The sequence below is a fragment of the Urocampus carinirostris genome, chromosome 15 (genome assembly GCF_059441175.1).
Source record: "Urocampus carinirostris isolate Australia breed hairy pipefish chromosome 15, RoL_Ucar_1.0, whole genome shotgun sequence".
NCBI lineage: Eukaryota > Metazoa > Chordata > Actinopteri > Syngnathiformes > Syngnathidae > Urocampus > Urocampus carinirostris.
Genome location: NC_142363.1, coordinates 37,613,664 through 37,641,283, shown reverse-complemented (window position 1 = coordinate 37,641,283; position 27,620 = coordinate 37,613,664). Strand labels below are relative to the sequence as shown.

At 45.8% G+C, this 27,620-nt stretch overlaps 2 protein-coding genes across 2 annotated transcripts; one reads left to right on the top strand and one right to left on the bottom strand.

Annotated features, from left to right (window-relative positions):
* The first annotated feature begins 8 nt into the window (after window positions 1–8).
* zbtb24 (zinc finger and BTB domain containing 24) lies at window positions 9–15,341 on the top strand. The gene is made up of 9 exons (XM_088353696.1): window positions 9–139; window positions 2,316–2,696; window positions 6,318–6,555; window positions 9,762–9,929; window positions 9,995–10,078; window positions 11,323–11,406; window positions 12,498–12,579; window positions 13,250–13,457; window positions 14,047–15,341. The coding sequence occupies exons 2-9, from the start codon at window positions 2,331–2,333 to the stop codon at window positions 14,296–14,298; spliced, it is 1,482 nt and encodes a 493-aa protein (XP_088209822.1). The 5' UTR covers window positions 9–139; window positions 2,316–2,330; the 3' UTR covers window positions 14,299–15,341.
* Window positions 15,342–21,550: 6,209 nt separating this feature from the next.
* Window positions 21,551–26,511, bottom strand: foxo3a (forkhead box O3A). The gene is made up of 2 exons (XM_088353697.1): window positions 26,041–26,511; window positions 21,551–22,993 (listed from the first exon to the last, which is right to left on the bottom strand). Exons 1-2 carry the CDS (start codon window positions 26,464–26,466, stop codon window positions 22,016–22,018), a joined length of 1,404 nt encoding a protein of 467 aa, XP_088209823.1. The 5' UTR covers window positions 26,467–26,511; the 3' UTR covers window positions 21,551–22,015.
* Between the last annotated feature and the right edge of the window lie 1,109 nt (window positions 26,512–27,620).

The following is a 27,620-nucleotide window of genomic DNA, read 5'->3' as shown; positions in this document are numbered from 1 at the left end:
CCATGATTGCGTCATCTCGCGAGAGCGTGATATAGTGACGTCATCTGCTTTTCCCGTTAGCACGTCCATGCTAGCAAAACGCCCACTCAAATCGACGGAATTTCTTCGACAAACGTCTTCGTTTAGACGCTTTATTTAGGTCAGTCGTTCTGTTTTGTATTCAATTTCATCCACAACAATTATTTTGTTCTACGTTGTTTTCTTAAGTTGTTCCTTATGTGACAAGTGGGAAGTTGTCGAGGTTGACTACATGCTGATGACGTCACTCGTTTGTATATCGAGCAACCGATTTTAACTTTTATTTCTATTTATTGTAACATTTGGTCCACTTTTTCCTTTTTCTGCGAATAATTTCTTGGTCAATTTTTCTTTAAGTATTATATGCACCGATTACTTGCGTTATTATTCCCAATTTATTTTCCTTGTTCCAATGACTTTGCTAATAATATCGAAAATGATCTCTGCTCAACAAACTAGCGTGACTAGCGACTGAGACATTACCACGCATGTTGACCAACTAACCAATTAACCCAAACCGAGTGAGAGTAAACACTAGGGGTCAAGGCGTGTTATTTGTGACGCCCTCAATCACAGGAAGTCTCAAAGTTCATGACACCATCCCCTGATCTAAAACCTTCACAAGGGCAAGGAAAAACTCAAAATGGAAATGAAATCTAGGTGATAATAGAATGAATGAAATCTTTATTCAAACATTAAATTAAAAACAGACCAAAAACAATAACTCAACAACAAAATAATGTTACATAATATGTTTGAAAGGGGGTAGTAAAAAGCAGATGCTTCTATTCCCTACCCCTTCATCTTCCCTATTAAATACACCAATGATATGACAACAATTGTCATAATATTAATAATAACAGTTATGATATAACAATAACAACAAAGTGAACTATAGTTCTAGACTCACCATTTCCAATCTACCCCATTTTCTTCATCTCTGTATTCCGCCAGGAATTTTTTCCTGTATTTAAATTTGAAGACGTGAATAGTTGGACATTGTTTGATCTGGTCTTGTAAATTGTTCCAAAGTTTGACTCCGCCCACAGACACACACATACTTTTCCTGGTGGTTCTCACCTTTGGGATCATGAATTTACGACAGCCCCTTAAATTATGATTTCCCTCTTTCCGAATGCATTATTTTTGGATGTTTTTGTTGACCTTAAATAGCAGTTGTGCAGCGGAAACATTTGACTAAATAGTCTAATTTTAATCATTTGGACTGCAGGAATAAAATGTGAGTATGATCTCGATATCCTACCCTGTTTATGGTTGTAATTGCACGTTTTTGGAGGATAAAAATGGGCTGGAGTCAACTTTTGTAATCATTTCCCCAGACTTCTGCACAATATGTTAAATCTGGCAGAACTAGAGAAAAATATCATAAATACAATGCATTATAGTTTAAAATGAATTTTGCTTCATTAATGATTGAAATGCTTTTCGATACTTTGGTATTTAGAATCTCCAGTTGACCGCTGAGGTCAACATCATTCAATATAGGGTGAAAGCGAGCACAACACGGCGTTTGCGAGCTTTGATGTCATGAGATATCTTAATTATTTTCATTAACTTCACATTTTTAAAAGTGTGACTGTATCATCTAATAATACAAGTTTATGAGACTCTGGCGGGACCAAAGTTAGGGAAAAAACTTTATTACAATATAGCGTTTACCAAATTGTTTGAATTGGTTATCTGACTCCATTAACACAAACTTTATTCTCCTAACAATGCATGCTCGTTTCTTAATGGGAAAATGGACAAAGATAGCTGGCATTTTCACACGGGGGCAGATTTATTTTCTTAAAGCATTTAACTAAGCGAATTTCATCGAATTTAGCCGAATTCTTGTCGAATTAGTCTAATTAGTCTTCGTCGAACCTCCCTCTCACGATCTCCCGTGTCTCGTCTCTCCTTCCGTCTTCCGTCTTTTCACAAGTCGGGGCGGCGGCCACCCCCCATGGGGCAGGTCAGGTGCCAGCTTCACCACCTCCTCGCCGAAAGGCGCCGCCACGTCAAAAAAACTCACAAGAAAGCTTATCAGCCAAACAATTTCTCCTTTTTCGCATCACAGGCTCCTCTAGCGTCCTCCCTTGTCCCCGTTCTTGTTGTTTTTCTGTAAACATCATTCTTGTCGAGGCTACAATGACCTGGCCCCACAGCTCAGCCAGTGAATATCTTTTATATTTAAATGTAATTTGTATTTGATTGTAAAAAATCCCTTATAGTCAAATAAATATAAAATCCTTCAATATCAATGACAATCAAGACGATTCCGTTATATTGGGCAGGTTCCAGTGAGGAAGATGCCACTGACGACCTCGTCTTCCTCGCACCGGACGAGCGTCCTCGGCAAACTGGCGGCGCTCCGGAATCGGGACGTCCTGTGCGACGTCACCCTGCTGGCCGAGGGCGAGAAATTTCGAGCGCACAAGGCCCTGCTGGCCGCCAGCAGCGACTACTTCTTGCAAGTCTTCACGGCCGCCGCCGATGTGGACGCTCACACCCTCCACGGCGTGACGGCCGCCACCTGCCGGGCGCTGGTGGACTTCATCTACCACGCTCGGGTTCGGGTGGAGGAGGAGGCCGGAGAGCAGCTGCTGGCTGCCGCTCGGCTTCTGAGGGTGGCCGACCTGGTGGAGGCGCTGAAGAAGAACCCGGCTGTCGCAGAGGTAAGATCTTAAGCCTGACCTAAAAATGTCAATCGTTATGTTCAGGTCGGGCCGGGCTTTTCTCGCTGTTTATTATTATTATTTTTAAACTATCCACCTGTCATTGTTCTTCTTTATCACTCTGCCTCGCTCTCCGTCTGTCACTCCTTCCTAAAGTGTCCGACTAGATTCTTAAGAACGTACGGTGTTAACTCTATACAAGCATCTCTAAACGCGAGAATTTCGTTAACAAAAATTTTGATCGAGCAGTCCCAGAGGCTTCCACTAGAGACCGCTCACTGCTTTTGACTGCTTACTGCCTTTAGCTAAGTCTAGTTTGTGCATGCAAATTTCTACAGGCAAGAAATTTAAAATTGTGCCATTAAACTCTTGTGGGTGAGTTTAACCGGGTGTGGATTATTTGAGCACTAGATGGCACTGTTTTCTATTGCAAACAAAGACCAGTGCCACAGCAAGCACCAAGACTGCATAGAAACATGGCGGCGACCCGAGTAGGGATTCCACTTTGTAAAGGAAGTACAAATCTCTCCAAGAAAAACAGGAAAGAATAATACCTCATGAAACAGAAACAAATATTTTGTAAAACAGCCAAAAATATTTTACAAATCTGAAAGAAATAGAAAACAGAAAATAATATTTTAAAGACCAGAAAAAAACTTCTAAAAACAAAGAATTTTAGAAAAAAATGACAAATTATTTTTCAAAAACATTGAAAATACATTGAAAAATAGACAAGAAAATCCAAGAAACTGAAAAAATGATTATTTTGAAATACGGGAGGAAAAAAATACAAAAATATTTTTTGAAAAGCAATGATCTTGTGATATATCCATCATTTTTTTTTGTAATTATTTTTTTAAAACGGTCAAAATATTTTCCAAAAGAACTCATAATATTGATATCAAGCCAACTCTACAATTGAGTCCAAAAAATAGGGAATGCAAAACCCTTCAATTCTTCTTGAATAGAAAAAAGTAAACCTTGAACTAAGATCAAATTTGAGTCTCAATTATGTTGAGACAACAGAACCAAATGAATTCACATTGATAGCTCATGTATTTTTGCCTAGTATTACACATTGATTGTTTTTTTCTTTTAAGAAAAGAAAGTGTTTTTGTACCACTAGGAGGCATTCAATATGACACACTGTCCCTTTACAGAAACTTGAATTGTAGTTGTACATGAAGTAGCTACCTGTCATCAGCAGTCTTTCAGTCTAATCCCTGTCAACCTTCGTTATCTGCTCTCTTGGTTAATGATTGCGAATCCTTCTTATGAGGTGATGATCATTCTTACAAACACAACGCAACGCCTATTTACTCACAGAAAAAAAGACTTTCTAGAACACGGCAACAATATTACTAATCCACGATGACCTTTTTGTCTGCTAACAGTGACCGAAACGATCCGCATTAGAGTCGAAACGGGCAAGTCGAGATAATCGATTTTAATTTTTTGTTATCTCTAAAAAAAAAAAAGTTCTAAACTGATCTCTGTGACTTCTCCTATCAACCGCTACCCTTTTCTCTGCAACACACGAACGCATTCGTTACAGAGTTCGTGATAAATTCGCATTTATTTTGTAAAGCAGTGCCAAATGAAAACAGCATAGCAGCTTGATACCAGACTTAGTTGGCGGCGACTCCTCAGTACGGATTCCACTATGTGAAGGAAATAAAAAAGTTTTTTTGTTTTGATTTTTACCGAATGAAAGTTTTTGTTTTACTAGGAGGCACTAAATATTGCACACTTTCCCTGTAATAACATTTTATTATTTTTTTCTGTTATTTTTTTATATTTAATTTCTATTTGAATGTTTTTTATCGCTATTTTGGAAGGACCAAAGCAGACCAGTTCGGTTTTAATTTCATATTGGGAAAACGCGTAATCCTGAAAATTAATAAACTCAAAGGAAAAAGTCCCAAAGTACTGCTGCTGTGGTTTATGGCCCAATTTTCCACCTGTAAAATGACAAACAAATTGTTAGGGGAAAAAACTATAATAACAATGTAGCGTTTACCAAATACAGTGGAACCTCGGTTCTCGGCCGTAATCCGTTCCAGAACCCTGTTCGAAAACCGATTTGGTCGATCGCCGAAAATCTTTTTTTCCCATTAAAAGTCATGTAAAATTGTTTTAATCCGTTCCGACACCCTGAATGTTTACCCCGAACGTAAACAATTAAGCTAACCCAGGCTAATCGTACGTTCGCGTTACGAAAGATGACGCTAACGTGAACGTGTAAAAATAAAAAACGGGATTATGGATAGGATTTCTTACCTTTGTGGTGGACGGTGGGGAGAGAAAAATCATCAAGTTTTTCAACCTCTTCCAAAACTTGCGGCAGTTGCTCGCTTATAGCGCTAACTTCCTTAGCCGCATCACTCCATTTCACAGCCTCCTTATTCTTTACTATCGCACCGATAGTAGATTTAGCCACGCTGTATTCACTAGCAAGATCGGAAATTCGTAAAACTCTTTCATATTTAGCTATTAAGTCTTTCTTTAAGGCAATAGTTGGACGAACAACTTGTTTTTTTTTTTCACCTGTCCCGCTTGCACCGACCTTCTTCGGAGGCATAATTAGGGGCTAAAACACCCGTACGCCGCTCAGCATCGCACCCTAGCGTACCGGCGTACGAACTCCGATTTTTGGACCGAACAGCGAAGCAAGAATTTCTCCAAATTTTTGGTCAAACACCGATTTGTCCGAACTGAGAGGCGTTCGAAAACCCAGGTTCAAATAATTATCTGACTCCATTAACCAAACACAAACTTTATTCTCCTAACAATGCATGCTCGTTTCTTAATTTAGGGAAAATTATTGACAAGAGACAGGCATTTCCACACTGGGGCAGATTATTTTCTTAAAGTATTTAACTAAGCGAATTCCATCGAATTCAGCCGAATTATTGTCGAATTAGTCTAATTAGTCTTCGTCGAGCCTCCCACTCACGATCTCCGATCTGATCTCTCGTCTCTCCTTCTGTATTCTGTCTTTTGACACGTCGGGCGTCGGCCACCCCCCATGGACGGGCCAGGAGCCAGCTTCACCACCTCCTCGTCGAAAGGCGCGCCATGTCTAAGGGACTCACACCAACAAAGCTTATCAGCCTTTTCCCGCGTCAGTCCTTGTCCCCGTTCTTGTTGTTTTTCTGTAAACATCATTCTTGTCTAGGCTACAATGACCTCGGCCCGCAGCTCAGCCAGTGAATATCTTTTGCATTTAAATGTCATTTGTATTTGATTGTAAAAAATCCCTTATGGTCGAATAAATAAAATATAAAATCCTTCAAGCCTTAGAAATTTGCCATAACTCTGAAATAAATCCATCAATAATGGAAAATTGTCAGTTCATGTAACCTATGCAGACATAGAACTATAAAAGATGCAAATGTTTGTACAGTCTTGTTTAACTTGGATTTTGTTAAAAAAGGCCGCCTTTAACGTGTTAACATAAATCGCCTCTCCTCCCGAGTCCTCACAGATAAAATGTGAAATTTGGGGTTTGTTTCGGTCCTGCAATTGAATTAGTCAAGCTGGTTTGAGGCCGGGTCTGGCCGGATTATTTTTTTTTTAAATATTTAGGCCCGATCTCACCTCTGGATTGTCACCACGCAGAAAAAGGAGAGTTCCCACGAAGACGGAAGCGAGCGGGTCGAACGGCCGGGAAAACGCGTGGTGGCGATGCCGGAGAAGTACAAGGCCTTCCACGTGGGCGGGGCTACGCGAGGAGCCGGAGAGCCGACCCCCCGCAGGAGGAAAAAAAAGAACCCCGATCCGGAAGTGGCCTGCCAGCACTGTGGCAAAACCTTCAAAAAGCAGGTCTTCCTCAAGATCCACCAACGCACTCACACAGGTGAGCGTCGGGTGCGCGGGAAGTCGGCCTGCGGCTCGTGACTGTTTGAATGCGGCGCCAACCTTTCAAAATAAAACATAGAATGTGTTTTCCAACTGGATGACATTTCTTTTGTACCGCTAGGAGGTGGTACAAAAGAGGTGTTGGGATTTTTATTTATTGATTTAATTTTTAGAGATCCACTCAATATATTGTAAGATAAAGTTCAGGAGAACAGCCCTACCCGCTCTCCAGGCTAATTCATTGTGTGTTTGATAAAATCTATAAAATAATATGAGCCTGTGTCCCATATCAAAATAAATCTACCACTTGGTCTGTTGGTATGACACTTTGACTGGAAGCTGTCGTTAAAATGGTGTCCTCTATTGACTGGACCGAACCCTTTCGACAATCGGCTCTGCGTGAAGCGAGAAAATAATGATTTGCACACGTTCTGTTTATCTCCGATACTTATGTACTCATGAAAAGAGATATATACGGCTCGCGAGCCATATGTTCCCGAACCCTGGTTTATAAGTCGTTGCCCAGTAAAGTAACTCGTTTTCTTTATCCTGTAGGGGGCGGCAGAGCGCTCTGTTTACAATAATGCAAAGAAAAAGTAGCAAGCTAATCTTTTTTGAGTTGATATTGTTTTGGGGGGATGCATTTGCACAAGCAACACAACTCTGATAAAAACATGCAGAAACAAATGTAAATATGTCAAGAAACCAGCAAAAAAGAGGTAAAGAAAAATATAATTCTTCATTTAGACCAGGGGTGTCAAACTCATTTCAACTCGGGGGCCACACGATAGAACAAACATTCTGTCGGGGGCCGGACTAGTAGATTAAAGAGAAAGAAAAAGAGAGATAAAGATATAAGAGAAAGAGGGAGGGAAAAGGAGAGAGGGCGGGACAAAGAAAGAGAGAGAGGGAGAGAGCGTGAGAAAAAAAGAGATAAAAAGTCGTGAGAGAGGGGGAACAGAAAGGGAGAGGAAGAAAGAAATCCAAAGAGAAATAGAAAGACAGAAGGAGAGAAAGGAGAAAAGAAAGCGCAAAGGGTCGGAAGAGAGAAAGAAAAACGAGAGAAAAGGAAAAAAGGAAGTTAGAGCAAATGAAGTTAAAAAAGACACAGAGAGAGAACGAGACAAAGAACAACAAATGAAGAGAAAAATAGAGACACGGAGTGAGAGTGAAAGAGACAGAGAGTGGGAGAAAAGGGGTGGAAAAGAGAGAGAGAGAGAAAGAAATACAAGTACAGTGTCTTTGCTCGAGGCACCTGGCTTTGGCAACATCAAGTTGACATATTTCAACCTGAAGCTTGTTTTTCTCTTGCGCTTCTCTGAGTCTTGTCTCGCGGGCCGGATTCAATCCCTTAGCGGGCCTGATCTGGCCCGCGGGCCGCCTGTTTGACACCTGTGATTTAGACTGTCATCCTTTTAAGCACGGATCAAAAACAACATTTTATATTACCAATAAGTTTAATTGCTTAAAAATGATAGTTATTCTCATAAGACAAATAAAATGGGGGCTTCTCTTGCTACTGGTAACCATGGAAACCGGTATCTGTTTCATGTAGGGGAGCAAACACTTACTCCCAAAAAAACAGCCTGGAGAGAGATGGGTGCCACCAGGCCGTACTTGCCCAAGACACGCCACATGACAGGGTCCCCCTACGACCTTGGTGGTTAAGTGATCTTTAAACTGTGATTCTGAAATTTACATTTATGAATACTTAAGGATGCAATTATTGACTTGTCACTAAATATTGAAACGATTGGTCGAATAATCTCATAATGTTAATTTTTCAGAAGTTGATTTAATTATGTAGCAAATACTAAGAAACACAAGACAAATAGGTACAATTTAAAACATCTTTTTTGAACATACTGCTAATTTGCACAAAGGATGAATAAAAATGCCCCGTTGAAAACAAATTGGGCATTGTGCTCGGTCAGTAGAGACATAATCCATAATAATCCTCTGTCCATTTTTAAGGGACAGACAAATAAAAACATAAAAATAATATCAGGTAAACATTTTCCTTTCCCGGTTGATTTAAAACGGGCACATGAGTAGCAGTAATAGAGTAAATAAAACATAATAAGTGCATTTTGTGAAGTATATTGTGATTGTGCATCACAGAGAGACTGCCATGTACGCAATATCTGCTTTGCAAACGTTGCAGTTGGATGTTTCCCGTCTGAAATGTTTGCGGGCAGCTGAAAAGTACAGGAAAATTAAAGTACGCGGTTGGCCTCAATCATAAGTGTTTTAAGCCTAGATTTAAAGACTTATCTCAGGAGGCAGAGCACTCCACATGGAGAACGCTCTTGAGCCTGCAGATTTCTTCTCGGCTCTCGGAGTCACAAGTAGACCGGCCTTTTCCGAGCGGAGGCTCCGTCCAGGAACAGGGATGGTGTAATTGTGGCCTGTGCAGTCCTCTGAGACATGTTGTGAATAAGGGCTATATAAATAAGTGTGGGTTTTGTTAGTTGATGTTAACGCTTGTTAGAAATTTAATACATCAAAATATATCGTTTACCAAATTGTTTGATTTAGTTATCTGACTCCATTAACCAAACACAAACTTCATTCTCCTAACAATGTATGCTCGTTTCTTTCTGGGAAAAGATGGACGAGAATAGCTGACATTTTCACACGGGGCAGATTTATTTTCTTAAAGTATTCAACTAAGTGAAATCCATCAAATTAGCCGAATTAGTGTCGCTCTTCGTTGAGCCTCTCTCTCGATTCGTCCCTCAATTTATCTTCTGAAGTTCTTCTGCCCACGTCTTTTCACCAGCCGGTGTGTCGGCCACCCCCATGGGCGGGCCAGGAAGGCCCACGTGGGCTCCACCTCGTCGCCAAACATCGCCCGCCACCTGCGTCAGAACTCTGTTTTGTTCAGTTCTGTTGATAACATTCGCATTCGGAACGGCGCGACCCGTCCTTGACCTTAAGCCTTCTCTGTGAAAAATCTTCATTGCATTCAGTACATGTAACTTGAATAAAATCCTTTATAGTAAAATGTATAAAATATCAAATCCTTCACGCTCTAGACAGAGACTCTATCGTGTATGGGCGACTCTCGACACGGATTCTGGTCATGAAGCGATGCCTCGGGTGTCTGGCAACAGTAGTTGACAATGGAATTAACCGTCATCTGTTTCTATGATAGTCGTGGTCGCGGCCGTAACACGAAGCGATGCGGTGTTGCCCTCGCAGGCGAGAAGCCTTTCGCGTGCCAGCTCTGCGGCGCGGCTTTCACTCAGAAGCACACCCTGCTGGTGCACCAGCGCAAGCACACGGGAGAAACGCCTTTCGTTTGCACCGTCTGCTCCAAAACGCTGGCCACGAAGCATAGCCTGCACGAGCACATGAACCTCCACCGAGGTGAGTTTCGCCGCCGGATATCGGCGTCGGGGGTGTCGCGGTCTGAAAGGAACGCTGTTTTGCAGAAAGTAAGTCCTTCGCCTGCGACCGGTGCCAGAAGAGCTTCACGCAGAAGAGGCAGCTGAAAAGTCACTACAGGATCCACACAGGTCGGCCGCAAACCTTTTTTACAATTCCTCGCTTTTCGGACCTCCGAATGCTGTTTGAAAACCTTCCATTCAGGGTTCGTACGGGTGCTTGAAATCCTTGAAAATGTTGTGTTTTCAAGGTCGGCAAAGTGCTTGAATTTTTGGGTGGAGCGCTCGACTGCCGTGATTCCTGGCAGTCTGACGTTTTCTTTTAAAAAGTGTATAAAAAGAAGTTGTCGTGTGAAGTGTTTCTTCTCCCTCCTGTCGCATGCCAAAAGACAGTTTTATCCGATCAGTCGTGGGAATTCCGGCTCTTTTTCAAGAAGAGGCTTTTTTTTGGCTTCCAAACGACTCCTCGAGTTTTTTGTTTAAATCAATAATAATATTTTAATAAACTATTTTTCTTTAATTAGTCATTTCACTTGTTTTGCAGGAGATCCCTGCAAAACACATGAAATATAAATCCAAATATTTACAGTTCTTTAAAAAAAAAAAGGAAAATACAAAACAATTTGAGAACGGGTTTAAAGTCAAACAACAACACAAATTCCCTGAGATGCAAAACAATAAAATATCAATTCAAAATAAGAATTCTTCAGTGTTGTGAATAAAGGATAAAATGCAAAAAAAATCTGAAAAACGCGCCAAAAATATAAATAACAATATATAGATATTATTTATAGTTAATGCGTTATACATTTATAATTATCCTATCATACATACAGTACTTTCCATATTGAACTTAGTTATTACCCAACCTCTAGAGCCCTTTTCAAGTGTGATGTAGCCAAGCTTCGCAAGAATTGTTGTGGCAGAATTCATGTCAGTTTTCTGCAGCCCATTGACACGAAATGATGATAGATCATAGAAGGGAACAGCTCAAAACAGCACCAAGTATGCGCTGGCGGCAACATGAGGACTTTATTTTAGTCATCAAAGCCAACAAAAAAATCATTGGCACAGGATTTCTTCCTTTGAAGTTGCCGTGAAAAATAGAAAAGTTGGACTTGAAAGTGCTTGAAAAGTGGTAAAAAAAAAGATTTTTAACCTCAATAATATATTATTTTTTCTAATGAGAGTGCTGATTCGGGTTTTCTGTGCTTACCAAAACAACTCATCAAATCGTACTTTAGTAGTTTTTCCTCCTTAGCTTTCACGTCCACTTGAAAACTTTGAGGACTTCCACTTTTTGGCCGTTGTCGTCGTGCGAGCGATCAAAACCCGAACCGACGGTTTTTAATGGCTGCTTTTTGTATTTCTCGCAGGCAAATCGCTTCCCGAATGCGCTCAGTGTCAGCGCAAGTTTTTGGACACGGCCCAGTTAAAAAAACACCTACGCACACACACAGGTAAAGACCAAAAGGGTTTTTCTTTTTCTTTTTTTTTTTCTTCAGTAAAACAATTAACTTTTGTTTTACTCAGTGATCCAATAAATATGATCTTTTTCCTTTTTTCCCCCCTGCATTTTAAAACCTGAATAAACGAAAGCTAAACATTTACAGTGATCCCCCAGTTTAACACGGCTCACCTTTCGTAGTTTCGCTGCTTCACAGATTTTCATCATGCATTGTTTCCTGCATTCTGATTGGTTAAGGGAGTAGCTATCGCTTAAAATAGTGTTAAGAGTACTTCGATATCTCAAAACGAATGCTTGGCCCTTTAAAAAGGTTTGAGTGTGTCACTTTAGAAAAATGCAGTGAAATAAGGTTTCTATTTGCGTATTCATGGATTCTGGCTTCTTTTTCTAATGAACCCCGTGAAAAACGAGGGATTACTTCGAAACGTTATCGGCCTCCGCAAATGTGCCGGCATCTGCGTGTCGGGCTTCCTCCCGGGGCTCGAAGCGCAAATCGAGCCGTAGCGCTTACGCTTCGATTCCTCATAACGATTGAAATCGATTCAATTGAATTTATATTCATTGATAACTGTCAGGATAAATAGTCCAAAGAATGGATATTGTCATGCTTAGGGAATGGCCTTGGTTATAATTGTGCAATGAAAAGTACTGCAATCACATTGAGCGGCAACAAAAATGTTCAAATAAGTCACAAGATATCTATTTTTCACACTTTTGCATACTTGTTCAGTGTGGTGCTGGCCCTTGAGAAGAAACTGTCTCTGAGCCTGTAGAGCCTATCAGAGGGCACCCCATCAAAGAGAGTGAGAAGAGTCCTTTATCATTTTTCCACCAGACCGGGTAGAGAGCAGCCAATCATTTTCTGGGCTGCGTTCATGACCCTGTACGCTTTTATCGTCTCGCGTCGTCATCCCAACGTACGACACCGCTTAAACTATCATTTCTTGTCCCTTTGGTTAAATTCTTGGATTGGAAAACGACACTAAAGGCACTTTTTCTTATTTAGAAATGCTTTCGGTCAATCCGCTGTTTGAGTGTATGTTTCAAAGACGTGGAATTCAAAAAGAAATGGTGTGGTTGCAGGTGAGAAGCCTTTCACCTGCGAGATCTGCGGCAAGTGTTTTTCTGTCAAAAGCAGCTTGCAGACGCACATTCGCATTCACAGGTGAGGATTTAGTCATTCTGATCGGGGTTGGGACGGAACATTGAAATCCTTGAAAAGGCTTGAATTATAGGGTTGTGTTTTCATGGATTCAAAAGTGCTTGAATTTTGGGTGACTGGAAATGCTTGACATTTCTTAACAAAAATCATGCCGTCGTCGCTCTCTGATGGCTTTGCGCCGCCATTGCATTTCTTCCTTCCTGGCATTGGTTTGTCTGACATTGTCCTATGAAGCGTCATTGCCCCCTATGGGACAGGTGCGCGCTACACCTCAAAAGAGCACAATCAAATGTGTATTTGTTCCAAGGATGGGCATGCAATAAAAGAAAGTATTGTAAAATTTCCTGCAAGTGAAAATGTCGTTTTTACCCGACACCTACAGTATTTGAGGAGAGAATTGTCTCGAAAAGACCTGTATCTGTCATTTCCTCAAGGTTTGAAAATCATATGTCTTGATAAATGCTCATGCGAGATTAAAACTAAGATACGTCAACGGCAGATGTATTTGTCAAATACATTCACACCGAATTTCTTCTTTTAATGATACTGGAAAAATGTGAAAATTGTCTTTAAAAGTCCTTCAAAAGTGCTTGAGTTTGTCCATGTAAAAGGTGCGAGGGATGTCGTTTCGTTGTTTTTTTTTGTTTTTTTTTTAAACGATCTGTTCCGCTAGAGGCGAGAAGCCGTACGGCTGCAGCGTTTGCGGCAAATCCTTCGCCGACCGCAGCGCCCGTCGTCGCCACGTGGCGTCCCACTCGGGCGCCAAACCCTTCAGCTGCTCGGCTTGCGGACTGGCCTTCTCGCGCCTCGACAACCTCAAGACGCACGTCGCCACCCACGCTAAGGAGAAGCCCCGGGAACCCGGCCCCCCGCACCATCAGGTGGGCGAAAGTAGCGAACGGAGACTGCCGGTTTACTCCCTCACCTTTGGAATGGAATTGTCTTTATCGTCATTGATATGAACGTATCGTGCGTTGCGTTCAGACAGAGAACGCACGGGTATCACAAGGGACAGGTTGTACGTGCGAATGGACGAGGCGGGTGGGACTGTCTGTGGGCACGACTGTGATAGGCTGGTGTATGCTGTCAGTCAAACAGCCGGGCGCACAAATGGCCTCCGAAAATAACACGACATCTTGTCTTTTTTTTACTTTGTTCCTCCCATTTTTCCCTTTTCTTCATTTTTCTCCTTTTTCCTTTCTTCTTTTTTCTTATATTTTTTTACCTTCTCTTTTTTCACTTTCATAATTTCCTCTCGTAGCTTTTTTCCCCCTTTGTCTTTTTTGAACTCTCTATTTTTACTATCCTTAAATATGATTTAGATGACTTGGCAGCTCTTTAACCTTTTGGGGGAGGATTACATATTATTGTTGTTTTCCAAAAGTCATTATTATGATATGATGCCTTTAAAATGAATGGAACTTTTATTTTGCTGTATTGAACTCTAAAATGCGCACGGTCCTCCCTCAGGCGGAGAAGCCAGACGCGGGGCAGGAGATCCAACTCCTGGTGACTTCGGGCGACAGAGGCGGGCCCGTTTCGGAGTCGGGCGCGTCCGAGTCGGTCTTGGTGGTCACCCTCGGTCGGGAGTCCGCTCGCCACCTGCGCGAGGGCGGCGACGGGCCCGCCCCCGCCCAATTAGCCTCCGCCCACGACGTCCGGAGACACACTTTCCAGATCCAGGACGGGAACGTCTACTCGACCGACGCGTCCCCGGATTGAGCGACGAAGCTGCCGGTAAACGCTAAAAATCCAAACCTATGTGAAAAAAAATGACCCCCTCCCCTCGTTAGATCAGTTTTTTGGAAAGCCGAGTTCGATTCCGCCGGTCGCACCCGAAACGGATTGCCTTTGTTGGATGAAGAAATCACTTGAGTTGAATCTGAAAGTGACGTAGGCCACAAAACCTCAAGAACGCCGATTGTCATGTCACCGTCCGGAAAATTCCACAAGAAATGAGAAAAAAACAATTGAAAAGTCCCACCGCCGTTTTGTAGGCCGCACGGCCCCAGCGGACCACATCTGGTGTAAAAACGGCACAGCAATTGTCAGAAAGAACATACCATCTGTAACGCATGGTGGTGGCAGTGTGATGCTCCGGGGCTGCTTTGCTGCCTCGAGACCGGGACTAATTGCTGTGGTTGACAAAATCATGAATTCTGGAGTTTACCGGAAGATCCTGAAGGAAAATGTCCCGCCATCAGTCGGTACCCTCCAACTGAAGAACTCTTAGATCACGCAGCAGGACAATGATCGGAATCACGCCAGCAAGTCCACCTCTGAATGGCTTTGAAAAAAAAAGATTTGAAGGTTCTGGAGCGGGCGGCACTGCGGCTGGGTGGTTAACGCGCAGCTCCACAGTGCAGAGATCCTGGGTGAAATTCCAGCTACTGCCGCCTCCCTGTGTGGGGTTTCCCCACGGCCTAGGTGCGAATGAGCGAGTGCGATGTCTCTCTGTAATCTGGCAACCAGTTCAGGCTATCCCCTGCCCACTGCCTGAAGACAGCTGGGATGGGCTCCAGCACCCCCGTGACCCTACTGAGGATAAGCGGCGCAGATAATGGACGGACGGATGCTTTTGGAGCGGCCGTGTCAAAGACCAGATTCAAATCCGATTGAGATGTTTTGGTGTGACCTTAAACAGTTTTTGCTAGAAAACTCCAATATGGCAGATTTGAAACAAACTTGCAAAGAAGAATGCGTCAAATTCCCCCACAGATATGTTTTGATGAATAAATAGAATAAAAAGTGCATTTTGTATTTCCTCGGTTTGTCTTCGTGTGATATCAGTTTGATGGTCTGAAACTCACTCTTTGTGAGTTATAAATATGCAAAAAATACAGAAATCCAAGACCTTTTCACTGCACTGTATTTGGCAAAACATGAGTAAACCAATAATCTGACAAAATGCTGGGCAAAAAATGAAAATGTTCCGCTTTGCAACTCCATAATTTGTATTCTTCTTTTAGTACTCGGTTTTCGGTGTTACGACCAGCTTGTGCGCGTTACTAAAAACGTCATTAGTTCCCGTAACTCGTTACTTCAATTATAAAGTCATCCTATTACCCCCCCAGATTACTGATACCTAAAAGAAGCCCGCTGGTTACAAATTGCCATATATACTCCCATTTTCAGCCGACCCCCTAAAACAGATTCAAAATGGCCACATCATCCATGAAAATGTGTGGAATTAGTGAAGCCTTCATATTTCTTGTGTAATCTTGAGAGATTGTCAACAAACCTTTTGCCAATACACACTCCATATCCATTTTGTCTATGGGCTTCAAACCCCTCGAATATTTCCCCCATTTGTTAAATATCGTCAAAACATTTTCTTTTCTTTTTTTAAAGAAAAAAGATAGTTTGCAGCTCTTTTCTTTTCTAGACTTTATCAATGATCTTATTTTTTCAATACTTAAACCATAAATGGGGGGGGTTTACATTTAAAAATCTGTTTTTTAAATATCAATTTTAAACGTGCTCTTGTAAACATTTGAGGAATAAATGAATGACGCCTGATTAAATTTGTGATACCTATAATGAAGTCCTCGTGCTGCCAAATATTCGATTTAGGATCTTCTTTCAACTGCTATTGAATCGGATCATTCCTGGCCACAAAATGGATTCAGCTAATAATGATGGAAACAAGCCTTTCAAAATGAGCAGGAGATAAGTCGACTTTCTTTAAAACGGACATGACTCCGTGCGGTCCTCTGATGCCTCTTCTTTCTTGTTACCATGGCAACGGGAAACCACGCTCCGAGGACGCGCAGGCATCCTCCGCTCGGATACAGAGCCGCCATTGGCCGGGTGCGCCGAGCCTGCCGGCCAATCGGGAAGAGCCTCCCCGCTCCACCTGCGATGATGCCATTCCTCCTGTGGGAGGGGCTTCGAATTTTGATTTGTCGAAGCTTTATTGACATGCACAATCTTTGACGAGCTTACAAACGGAACGTTTGGGGTGAAAAACCAAATGTTAAAAAAAAGGAGGCACAGAAACATACACACCTCATGAAATAAATTGAAAAACCACTTTTTCTTGCCCTTTTTCTAAATAAGACGCGCTCGCTAATGTCTACTAGCTTTCTAGCTAACGGGTTTGGAGAAGGTCCGCTTTTCGCTTCACGGTTAAACTAGCTTATAATTCCTGCGCTACCGTATTTCCACGAGCATGAGGCGCACAGAAATGTCTCTGAATTTGTTTTAAATTGGGCGGCGCGCCCGATTGCGTGCCCCCTGCGTGTCACGGAAAGCACGGACGTGGACCGGCCCGGTGCCCTCGGGTTTGAGCCTCGTTGTGCAGAAGAGGACACGTGAACGTCACACGCGACGCGTCCTTTGTTGGCGAAAGTACTCATGGATGCTAGCGCCGTCGCGTATCTAGAAATTTGACCATGATTGTTATCTGGATGGTCGAAGCTCGGGCTAACGTGTGGGCCGAGACTGTTGTAGCGAAGAAGAAAGTGAACGTTTTGATACAGATGACGAGGATTTCGACCGTTTTTGTCGGATATGGAGTACTGGTAAAAATGTGAGTACCGATGTTTTGCACCAGCTTTTTTTCAAAATTTTGTTTCACTCGTCTGCTTTATTTTGTAATCAATACTTAGAGGAGGGGTGCGTGGTTTGAGGTGTCCTTAAAAAGTCTCAAGTTAAATATTTTCTCGAATAAGAATGTGTTACCAATGCCGACTGAGTTCAAAGAGCCTTTATGCTTTATTTTATCTAACTTTTGTCAGGCCTGTTCAGGGCAGAACAAACCCCCTTAAAGATGAAAAAGAAAAGTTCATCAGAGTGCGTTTGAGAAACAAATGCAAAATGTGATACTCTGCTGCCATCTGCTGCCTTGGATTAAGGATAGCAGACAAATGACGCACTTTTAAAAAACAAAACGTTTTGCTTCTGCTGTATTTTTGAATACCAACACTTGTATGCTTGTCTGAGTTGTAAGACGGCCGCAGCGAGGGCTCCCCGTGCCCTATCGTGCGGTGCGCCCTTTGTCGTGTTAAATACACATATAGAACCGGCTACTGAGACGACAGTGCGCCCTATGCTTGCGAAAATACGGTAATTGATGCTCGGATAGTTGTGGTTCAAGTAGGGTCAGCCTCCTGTCATTTGGCAATTGACCGCTATGGCGGGTTTTTGCTTCTCCCTTTCTCAATTTTTTACACTGCTGCACAGCTCAGCATGAAATTTCAGCACCGCCGGAGGTGTTTCGAGTAGCACCGTCTTATTTTTTGGCATACTTAGCAAGGATGCTTTTCCTTTTCTCAATTTTTCATGTCACGACTGCTAGCGCGATATTTCAGCACCGTTTTGGGATGCTAGCTGCCAGGATAGACGAGGTTCAAGTCTCAAATTTGGCAATATATCGCTATGCCGGTTTTTGCTTTTTATTTGCTCAAATTCTCATCTTGCAGCTAGGCTAGCACAAAATGACTCGATTGGTCGCTTTAGCGGTTTTTGCTTTTATACATTTTTCATCGTCATCGTTCAGCTAGCATAATATTTCACCGGCTTTTTTGGGCTGCTAGCGACGAGGATAGACGAGGTAAAATTAGCGTCGTCTTCGTGTCATTTGGCATATTTAGCGATACCAGTTTGGGCTTTTCCTTTCTTCATTTTTCAAATTGCAGCTTAGCTAGCACAAAATGTTTGTGCCATTTCGGGCAGCTAGCCACCAAGGGTAGACTTTTGAGTTCAAGTAGCGTCGTCCTCCCGTCTGTTGGCAAATTTAGCAAATTGCTATACCGGTTTTTTTTTTTTTTTTCTCCTCCTTGATCTGCTACCTTATCGTGGTGGAGGAGTTTGTGTGTCCCAATGATCCTAGGAGCTATGTTGTCGGGGGCTTTAAGCCCCTGGTAGGGTCACCCATGGCAAACAGGTCCTAGGTGAGTGGCCAGACAAAACGCAGATCAGAAGACCCCTAATGATGAGAGAAAACTTTGGTCCTCGATTTCCCTCGCCCGGACGCGGGTTACCGGGGCCCCCTTCTGGAGCCAGGCCTGGAGGTGGGGTCCGCTGGCGAGCGCCTGGTGGCCGGACCCTTACCCACGGGGGCCGGCCGGGCACAGCCCGAAGGGACGACGTGGGACCCTCTTCCCATGGGCTCACCACCTGTAGGAGGGGCCAAAGGGGTCGGGTGCGCAGAGAGCTGGGTAGCAGCCAAGGGAGGGGTCCTTGGCGCGACGATCCCCGGCTACAGAAACTGGCTTTTGGGACATGGAACGTTACCTCTCTGGCAGGGAAGGAGCCCGAGTTGGTGCGTGAGGTTGAGAAATTCCGACTAGATATAGTCGGACTCACCTCTACGCACGGCTTGGGCTCTGGTACCAGTCCTCTCGAGAGGGGTTGGACTCTCTTCCACTCTGGAGTTGCCCGTGGTGAGAGGCGCAGAGCCGGTGTGGGCATATTAATTGCTCCACGGCTCGGCGCCTGTACGTTGGGGTTCACCCCGGTAGACGAGAGGGTAGCCTCCCTCCGCCTTCGGGTGGGGGGACGGGTCCTGACTGTTGTTTGTGCTTATGCACCAAATAGCAGTTCGGAGTACCCAACCTTCTTGGGGTCCTTAGAGGGTGTGCTTGAGAGCGCGCCCCCTGGGGACTCCCTCGTACTGCTGGGAGACTTCAACGCTCACGTGGGCAATGACAGTGAGACCTGGAAGGGCGTGATTGGGAAGAACGGCCCCCCTGACCTGAACCCGAGTGGTGTTTCGTTATTGGACTTCTGTGCTCGTCATGGTCTGTCCATAATGAACACCATTTTCAGACATAAGGGTGTCCATATGTGCACTTGGCACCAGGACACCCTAGGCCGTAGTTCGATGATCGACTTTGTCATCGTTTCGTCGGACCTGCGGCCGCATGTTCTGGACACTCGGGTGAAGAGAGGGGCGGAGCTGTCAACTGATCACCACCTGGTGGTGAGTTGGCTTCGATGGTGGGGGAAGATGCCGGCCCGACCCGGCAGACCCAAGCGTGTTGTGAGGGTCTGTTGGGAACGGCTGGCAGAATCTCCTGTCAGAAGAAGTTTCAATTCACACCTCCGGCAGAACTTCGCCCATGTCCCGAGGGAGGCGGGGGACATTGAGTCCGAGTGGACCATGTTCCGCGCCTCCATTGTCGAGGCGGCTGATCGGAGCTGTGGCCGCAAGGTAGTCGGTGCCTGCCGCGGTGGCAACCCTCAGACCCGTTGGTGGTCACCGGCGGTGAGGGATGCCGTCAAGCTGAAGAAGGAGTCTTATCGGGCCTTCCTGGCCTGTGGGACTCTGGAAGCAGCTGGCAGGTATCGGCTGGCCAAGCGGAATGCGGCTTTGGCGGTTGCCGAGGCAAAAACTCGGGCATGGGAGGAGTTTGGCGAGGCCATGGAAGCCGACTTCCGAACGGCTTCGAGGAAATTCTGGTCCACCATCCGACGTCTTAGGGGGAGGAGGCGGTGTGCCATCGACACTGTGTATAGTGCCGATGGGGCGCTGCTGACCTCGACCCGGGACGTTGTGAATCGGTGGGCGGAGTACTTCGAAGACCTCCTCAATTCCACCGGCACGTCTTCCTCTGGGGAAGCAGAGCCTGAGGACTCTGGGTTGGGCTCTCGTATCACTGGGGTTGAAGTCACCGAGGTTGTCAAAAAACTCCTCGGTGGCAGGGCCCCGGGGGTCGATGAGATCCGCCCAGACTTCATTAAGGCTCTGGATGTTGTGGGCGTGTCATGGTTGACGCGCCTCTGCAACATCGCGTGGACATCGGGGACAGTGCCTCTGGACTGGCAGACTGGGGTGGTGGTTCCCGTCTTTAAGAAGGGGGACCGGAGAGTGTGTTCCAACTACAGGGGAATCACACTTCTCAGCCTCCCTGGTAAGGTCTATTCAGGGGTACTGGAGAGGAGGGTCCGCCAGGAAGTCGAATCTCGGATTCAGGAGGAACAGTGTGGTTTTCGTCCTGGCCGTGGAACACTGGACCAGCTCTATACACTCTTCAGGGTCTTTGAGGGTGCATGGGAATTTGCCTGTCCGGTCTACATGTGTTTTGTGGACTTGGAGAAGGCATTCGACCGTGTTCCTCGGGAGGCCCTGTGGGGGGTGCTTCGGGAGTATGGGGTACCGCACAGTCTTATCCGGGCTGTGCGGTCCCTGTATGCCCGGTGCCAGAGTCTGGTCCGCATTGCCGGCAATAAGTCGGATTCGTTCCCGGTGAGGGTTGGGCTCCGCCAGGGCTGCCCTTTGTCACCGATTCTGTTCATAACTTTTATGGACAGAATTTCTAGGCGCAGCCTTGGCGGGGATGGAGTCCAGTTTGGGGGCCTCAGCATTGCGTCACTGCTTTTTGCAGATGACGTGGTGCTGTTGGCTTCCTCAGCCCGTGATCTTCAGCTCTCGCTGGAGCGATTCGCAACCGAGTGTAAAGCGGCCGGGATGGGGATCAGCACCTCCAAGTCCGAGGCCATGGTTCTCAGTCGGAAAAGGGTGGTATGCTCCCTCCGTGTCGGGGAGGAGGTCTTGCCCCAAGTGGAGGAGTTCAAGTATCTTGGGGTCTTGTTCACGAGTGAGGGTAGGATGGAACGGGAGATCGACAGACGGGTCGGTGCAGCGTCTGCCGTCATTCGGACCCTGTACCGGTCTGTCGTGGTGAAGAGGGAGCTGAGCCGAAAGGCAAAGCTCTCGATCTACCAGTCCATCTACGTTCCTACCCTCACCTATGGTCATGAACTTTGGGTCATGACCGAAAGAACTCGATCCCGGATACAAGCGGCCGAAATGAGTTTCCTCCGCAGGGTGGCTGGGTTCTCCCTTAGAGATAGGGTGAGAAGCTCAGTCATCCGGGAGGGACTCGGAGTAGAGCCACTGCTCCTCCGCGTTGAGAGGAGCCAGTTGAGGTGGCTCGGGCATCTAATAAGGATGCCTCCTGGACGCCTCCCTCGGGAGGTGTTCCGGGCATGTCCCACCGGCAGGAGGCCCCGGGGGCGGCCCAGGACACGTTGGAGAGACTATGTCTCTCGGCTGGCTTGGGAACGCCTCGGGGTCCCGTCGGATGAGCTGGAGGAAGTGGCTGGGGATAGGGACGTCTGGGCTTCCCTTTTAACGCTGCTGCCCCCGCGACCCGATCTCGGATAAGCGGAAGACAATGGATGGATGGATGGATATACCGGTTTTTGCTTTCCCTTTTTTCAGTTTTTCACGCTGCGGCCTAGCGAGCTAAAGATTGAAGCCCCACTTTTGGGCCGTGCAAGGACAGACGGGGTTCAAGTAGCGTCGCCCTCGTGTCGCCAAAAATGCGCATTTTAAATAGATTTTCTTCTTGTTTTGGGCTATTTTATCCTGTTTCTTGGAAAACCAATCAGGAAAAAGACCTTAAATAAGCAAAGTTGTTTTTGTCTAGCCCGAATTTAAACAAAAACCGACAATCGTCACAAAACGACGCGACGGTCTGTTCCCAGGCGCTCAGCTCCTGACCCAATTGTGCGCCGCCTGCTCGTAGCCGCTCGGGTTTCCGTGGCGGTCCGCGTCGAAACTCAAGTCCAAGCAGTCGGCCTCCAGCAGCTCGTTGCGGACCACGGCGTCCACGTCGCACTCCAGTGCGCCGCGGAAGGGGTCCGGGTCGGCGGCCGGGAACCGCTCCCGGGTAGGGGAGTTCCCGCCCGGAGTCGTCGGCGTTCCGGCCCGGGCGGTTTGCTTGGCGAAGTAGACCTGGTCTTTGCGCGGGAGCGGTTTTTGCAGGACGGTGCCGGCTTGCGACATGAGCGGGTCGGACCGCGTCAGCAGGACGTCGCCCGAGTCCAAACCCAGCAAGTCCTGCAGGGTCAGGTGGGCGGAGAAGCTGGCCTGCTTGTTCTCCTGGATGGTCTGCATGGGCGATTGGCGGAGGGCGGACACGGAGGCGGGGCCGAAGAGCGCAAAGACCTGTCCCGAACCGTCCCTGTCCCGATCGTCCTCCCGGTCCCGTTGCCCGGACGCCATCAAGCTGATGTTGTCCAGGAGATCGTCCATCAGATCGTCGGCCCCCGGCGAGGGGTCGGGGCTGGCGCACAGCATGGGGGACAGCGGCGGCTCGTCCGACGGGTCGGGGTCCAAATTGGTCAGGATGGGCGAGAGGCGTCCGCTGAGCGTGCTGGCGTTGGAGTTGGTCCGCGAGCGGAAATCGGTCCAAGGGTCCGTCTCGTCGCTGCTGCGGGACGCGGGGCTGCCGGCGGCGCCGCCGTCTCGGACCGCCGCCTGCAGCGCCGCCGCCTTCTTCTTGGCGGCCCGACCCCGAGCGCCTTTGATGTATTTGCTGTTGTCCATAGAGACGGCGCGCCGGCGCGGGGCCTTGCCGCCTTTGCCGCCGTCCGGGTTGACCATCCACCAGGAACTCTTGCCCGTTCCTTCGTTCTGGACCTTCACGAAGCGGCTGTGCAGGGACAGGTTGTGCCGGATGGAATTCTGGAAAAGGGGAGAAAGGTGAGCGCTATATCCCGGGTCCAGTTTGACTTTGATGCTCTTGACTTCATTTTTCAATAGTTATGCCGTCACGTTGACTTGTTCGTATGTCCGTGATCTAAATCCGCCCTCTTTGAATTTCAATAGTCTTTAAAGTCTCCGGTTGTAACATAGTGTCCGTCGCTTTAGTCAAGTGTCCCAATTCTTTGTCTTTATCACATCGTCTCAAAGGTCTGCACAGGCCCACAATTCTGGTACTCATCTCCTCATCCCAAACATACAGTACGTATAAGATTAACTGAGCCACTTCAGGATCAAATTCTGATCAATATAACTCTGCTATCTTTTAGCTGTATTTTGCAGTCAAGTCCTGTTGATTTGTTTGGCCCTGAATCACAAAGAGTCTCAAAGGGCTGCACAGATCAAAGACTATTGCAAACCACAGACCATTATGAATAGGAAGCACAGCGCAGTGTGGACCTTTATTTCGACTATAAAAAAAGGACAATACCGGTTGTAATTTGTGCGGTAAAGTGGCCAGCTACTGCGGCAGCAGCCCAGATTTGCAGAAATGCATTCCTTTTTCAAGCATTATGTCAGACGTCTTTCGTATTTCGCTGTCTTAGACGACTTTTGGATGTCTTTTCATAACTCCTTTCGAAACAAAGACCCGCCTAGCTGGCTTTAAGACCGCTATTGGAAGTATCTTTTCATAATCTACTTTCCAAACAACTGAAAACAGCAAGCTGGCTTTCTTAAAGACGTCTTTGGGGCCTGATTTTACAACTTCAATTGCCATCCAAATAGAGACCGCCAATCTGCTATCTTTTAGACGTCTTTTGGAAGTACGGTATTTGAGATAGATAGATAGATAGATAGATACTTTATTCATCCCCTAAGGGAAATTCACATTTCCAGCAGCATCCCTGAGCTGAGAACAATACAATAATAAAGCCAAAAGAATACAATATACAAATACCCAGTGTGACGTGCAAATGCCCACTTTAGCATGTTATATAGAGTAACTAAATAGTGCTACACAGAACACATAATGCAGTAAGATTCGGTAATATCCAATGTAGGTGGTGCGGTCTAATGTGGGCCTTTACTCTACCGGGTGGAGTTAAAGAGCCTCATGGCATGAGGAAGAAAAGATCTCTTCAGTCTGTCCGTAGTACAAGACAGTGACAGCGGTCTGTCACTGAAACTGCTCTTCTGTCCGGAGATAATGCTGTGAAGCGGATGCGATGGATTGTCCATGATTGACCTCAGCTTTGGCGCATAATCTCGATAAACTCGGACGTCTTTTGGACATATTTTGCACGTTTTTCATCATTCACGTTCTAACCAAGTCAAGATGGGAACCCTTTTGTTTTTCGGGCATATTTTGCTGGCATTTAGATGTCTTTTCACTCTACTTTTTCACCAAATCAGAACGACTACCCAGCTGTATTTTAGACGTATTTTACCCTGCAACCTTTGTGCGGTGTGTGAAGTATCAAATCACTTTTGGTCATTTATTTTTGGGGGTATTTTTAAACGGGGTTTGTACGGGTTCTTGAAATCCTTGAAAATGCTTGAATTTTAATGTGGTATTTGCAAGGTTTGAAATGTGTTTTGAATTTTAGGTCAAGTGCTTGTAAATACTTGAAGTTGTTGCCATGTTTCTTAGGTTAGATGTTGGCCTTGGGTTAGGAGCTATGGTCTGGGGTTCAAGATAGATAGATAGAAAGGATAAGATAGATAGATGTCTAGATAGATAGATGGATAGAGAGATAGTTTATTCATCCCCGTAGGGAAATTGACACTTCCAGCAGTATCCCTGTGTTGAAAATAAAACAATAATAAAGGAAAAGGAATACAACACGTAAATATCCAGATATAACGTGTTGATATACAGTATTTAAATAGTGCTACGGAAAATACGCACTGTCATAAAAATAGGGTAATATGCAAATGTGGGGGTGGGGTTCAACGTGGGCTTTTACTTCCCCAGGTGGAGTTAAAGAGCCTCATGAAATGAGGAAGTAAGAACTGTAAACTTATTTTACAGTTCCAAAGTAGGATGAGGGTGAGGGTTAGAAATGAAGGTTCAGGCTCCTTATTAGGGTATTAAACTGAATTTAGGGTACTGAAATAGGGTTAGGGCTAGGGTTAGAGGTAGAGTCGGAACTGAGGTTTTGAGCTCCATATGAGGGTTCTAAACTGAATGTAGGGTTCCAAAATAGGTTTAGAGCTATAGGGTTTCGGTTTCAAACAGGGCTATAGGTTTAGGTCACGGGTTCCAAACTCTCGGCCCGCGGGCCACATCCGGCCCGGCGTACAGTACAATTATATCCGGCCCGTGAAATCCTTTTCTATACATCTACTCTAATGGCCCCGGTCTATGAAATCCCGATGACTTTCAAATTATACTCTGATACTAAAAACCACAATGGCCGAGAAAATGATGTTAACGGACATTGCCGGTAAACCTGTTTCTTGTGGCCTCAATGAAGGAATTTCATGTCAAACGGCACTACAAGACAAAACTTCAGAGTCAGCTTGAAAAGCTTGAATCCAGAGAAAAGATACAGAACGTTGAAGAGTTCAAGAAGAATATGAAGATGTTATTCACTAAATTCCCAAAGTGAAAAAGACATTTTATTCATATTTCCGTTTTTCAGGACAGGAGATCTTTTAATGGAGAGCAACGATTTTTAATTGATTTCATGTTTAAGTTTGTTTATTCTGGAATCCTATTCCTGACTGTTTTAAATCCATATTTATTTAGGTATTTTTTTTGAAAGAAAGGCAAGTGTATTCAATAAATAGTGATCCTTTTCGGCCCGTGACCAAAGGTGTGCTTGGAGTCCTGGCCCTCTGTATCATTGAGTTTGACACCCCTGGGTTAGGTGTTGAACTTTGGGCTGCAAATTAGGGGTTTGAAATAAGGTTGGTGCTGGAGTTAGGGTTCGAAAGTAAGGTTGATGCTCCGGTTCTTTTGATCGGCGCTAATTTAATAGCATGCTGAAGTGGTGGAATGTGTGCGGGGACCCGGGGTCTCTCACCTTCCATCCGGCCGAGCTGTTGCTGTCCCCCTTGTCCTTGAAGTAGGGCACGGAACGCACCATCCAGTCGTAGATCTGCGCCAAGGTGAGCCTGCGCTCGGGCGCCGCCTCGATGGCTTGCGTGATGAGCTCCGCGTAGGAGGAATTGCCCCAAGCGTTGCGCCGCGACGAGGACTTGCGCGCCGGCTGAGCGCTGGCCGAGACGCGCGCCTCCTCCGCCGCCGCCGCCGGGCGGAGGGAGACGGAGGAGACGCTCTCCCCTTCCTCCCCCTCTTCGTCGTCGTCCTCCTCCTCCGGGATGACGTCAGGGTCCCCCGACTTGCGCTCCTCCGCCGCGCCGAGCTCCGGACGGGGCAGCGGCCAAGTGCAAGAGCGCGGCCGCTTCTGGGGCTCGAAGTCCGGGTCGATCTCCACCGCGCTGGCCATAGCGGGCGAAGCGCGAGCGGGGACGTCACTCTACTCGCATTCCATCAATAGGGGGGAGGAAAAGGGGGAAGTCGGGGGGAGAGGAGAGGAACGGCCCGCTCGCCGTCTATTCGCTGGAATGCGCGCCGGCCATCGCGCCGGGAAGGCTCGACCTTTTTCGTCCGCGCCTCAGCGGAGCCCGTGGAGCTCGTGGAGCCCTTCCGAGCCCGCGACCTTCCCGGGCATCTTCGTCGTCGTCGCGGCTGCGGCTCCCCTTCTTCCTCCTCCTCCTCTTCCTCGCTCTTAAAGCGCCAGTGTGAAGGAGTGACGTCACCCTTCAACCATCCCCACCCCTTCCGCATACATACCCACTAGGAACGGGCGATTCAAGAAATGTGGGTGTCGATAGCATACCTGTGGCGACCCAGGGCTCCATGCCCTTACAAAATGTCCTATTTTCCCTTACCAAATACAAAATAATCATACACCATATTTTTTTTCCAAACGTGTTTATTGATGTCGTTTCACATGTTATATTGTACATGGGTTTTGTTATATCATATATATCGTTCATGAACATTTAGTTGTTGCTGGACATGAATGAGGTTTATTATCAAAAAAAGTTAAGAAATGAAGTAGCCACAGCGACGCAGTGGTTAGCGCGTGTGCGGCACACTTCTAAGGTCTTAGGAACCTCCTGTGTGGGTTCAAATCCAGCTATCGTACTTACTGTGCAGAGTTTGTATGTTCTCCCTGTGCTTGCGCGGGTTTCCTCCGGGCACTCCGGCTTCCTCCCACATTCCAAAGACATGCATTTCAGGTGAATTGGCCAGTCTAAATTGTCCCTAGGTGTGAATGAGCAACAAATTGTCCCTGTGTGCCCTGCGATTGGCTGGCAACCAGTTGAGGGTGTCCCCTGCCCACTGCCCGATGACTGCTGGGATGGGCTCCAGCACCCCCGCGACCCTACTGAGGATAAGCGGTGCAGCTAATGAGATGAGAAATTAAGTAGCTTGGACGTTCACTGGAGAAGGAAAAAAATACATGCAAATATAATGAATTAGAATTTTCTTATTCAAATGATTCATTCATTTTCTGCATTCAATTATTGTCGGTAATATACTGATTCAAGGGATAACCACAAACCTGTCTTTTTTTCATTTTCTCCTTTTATA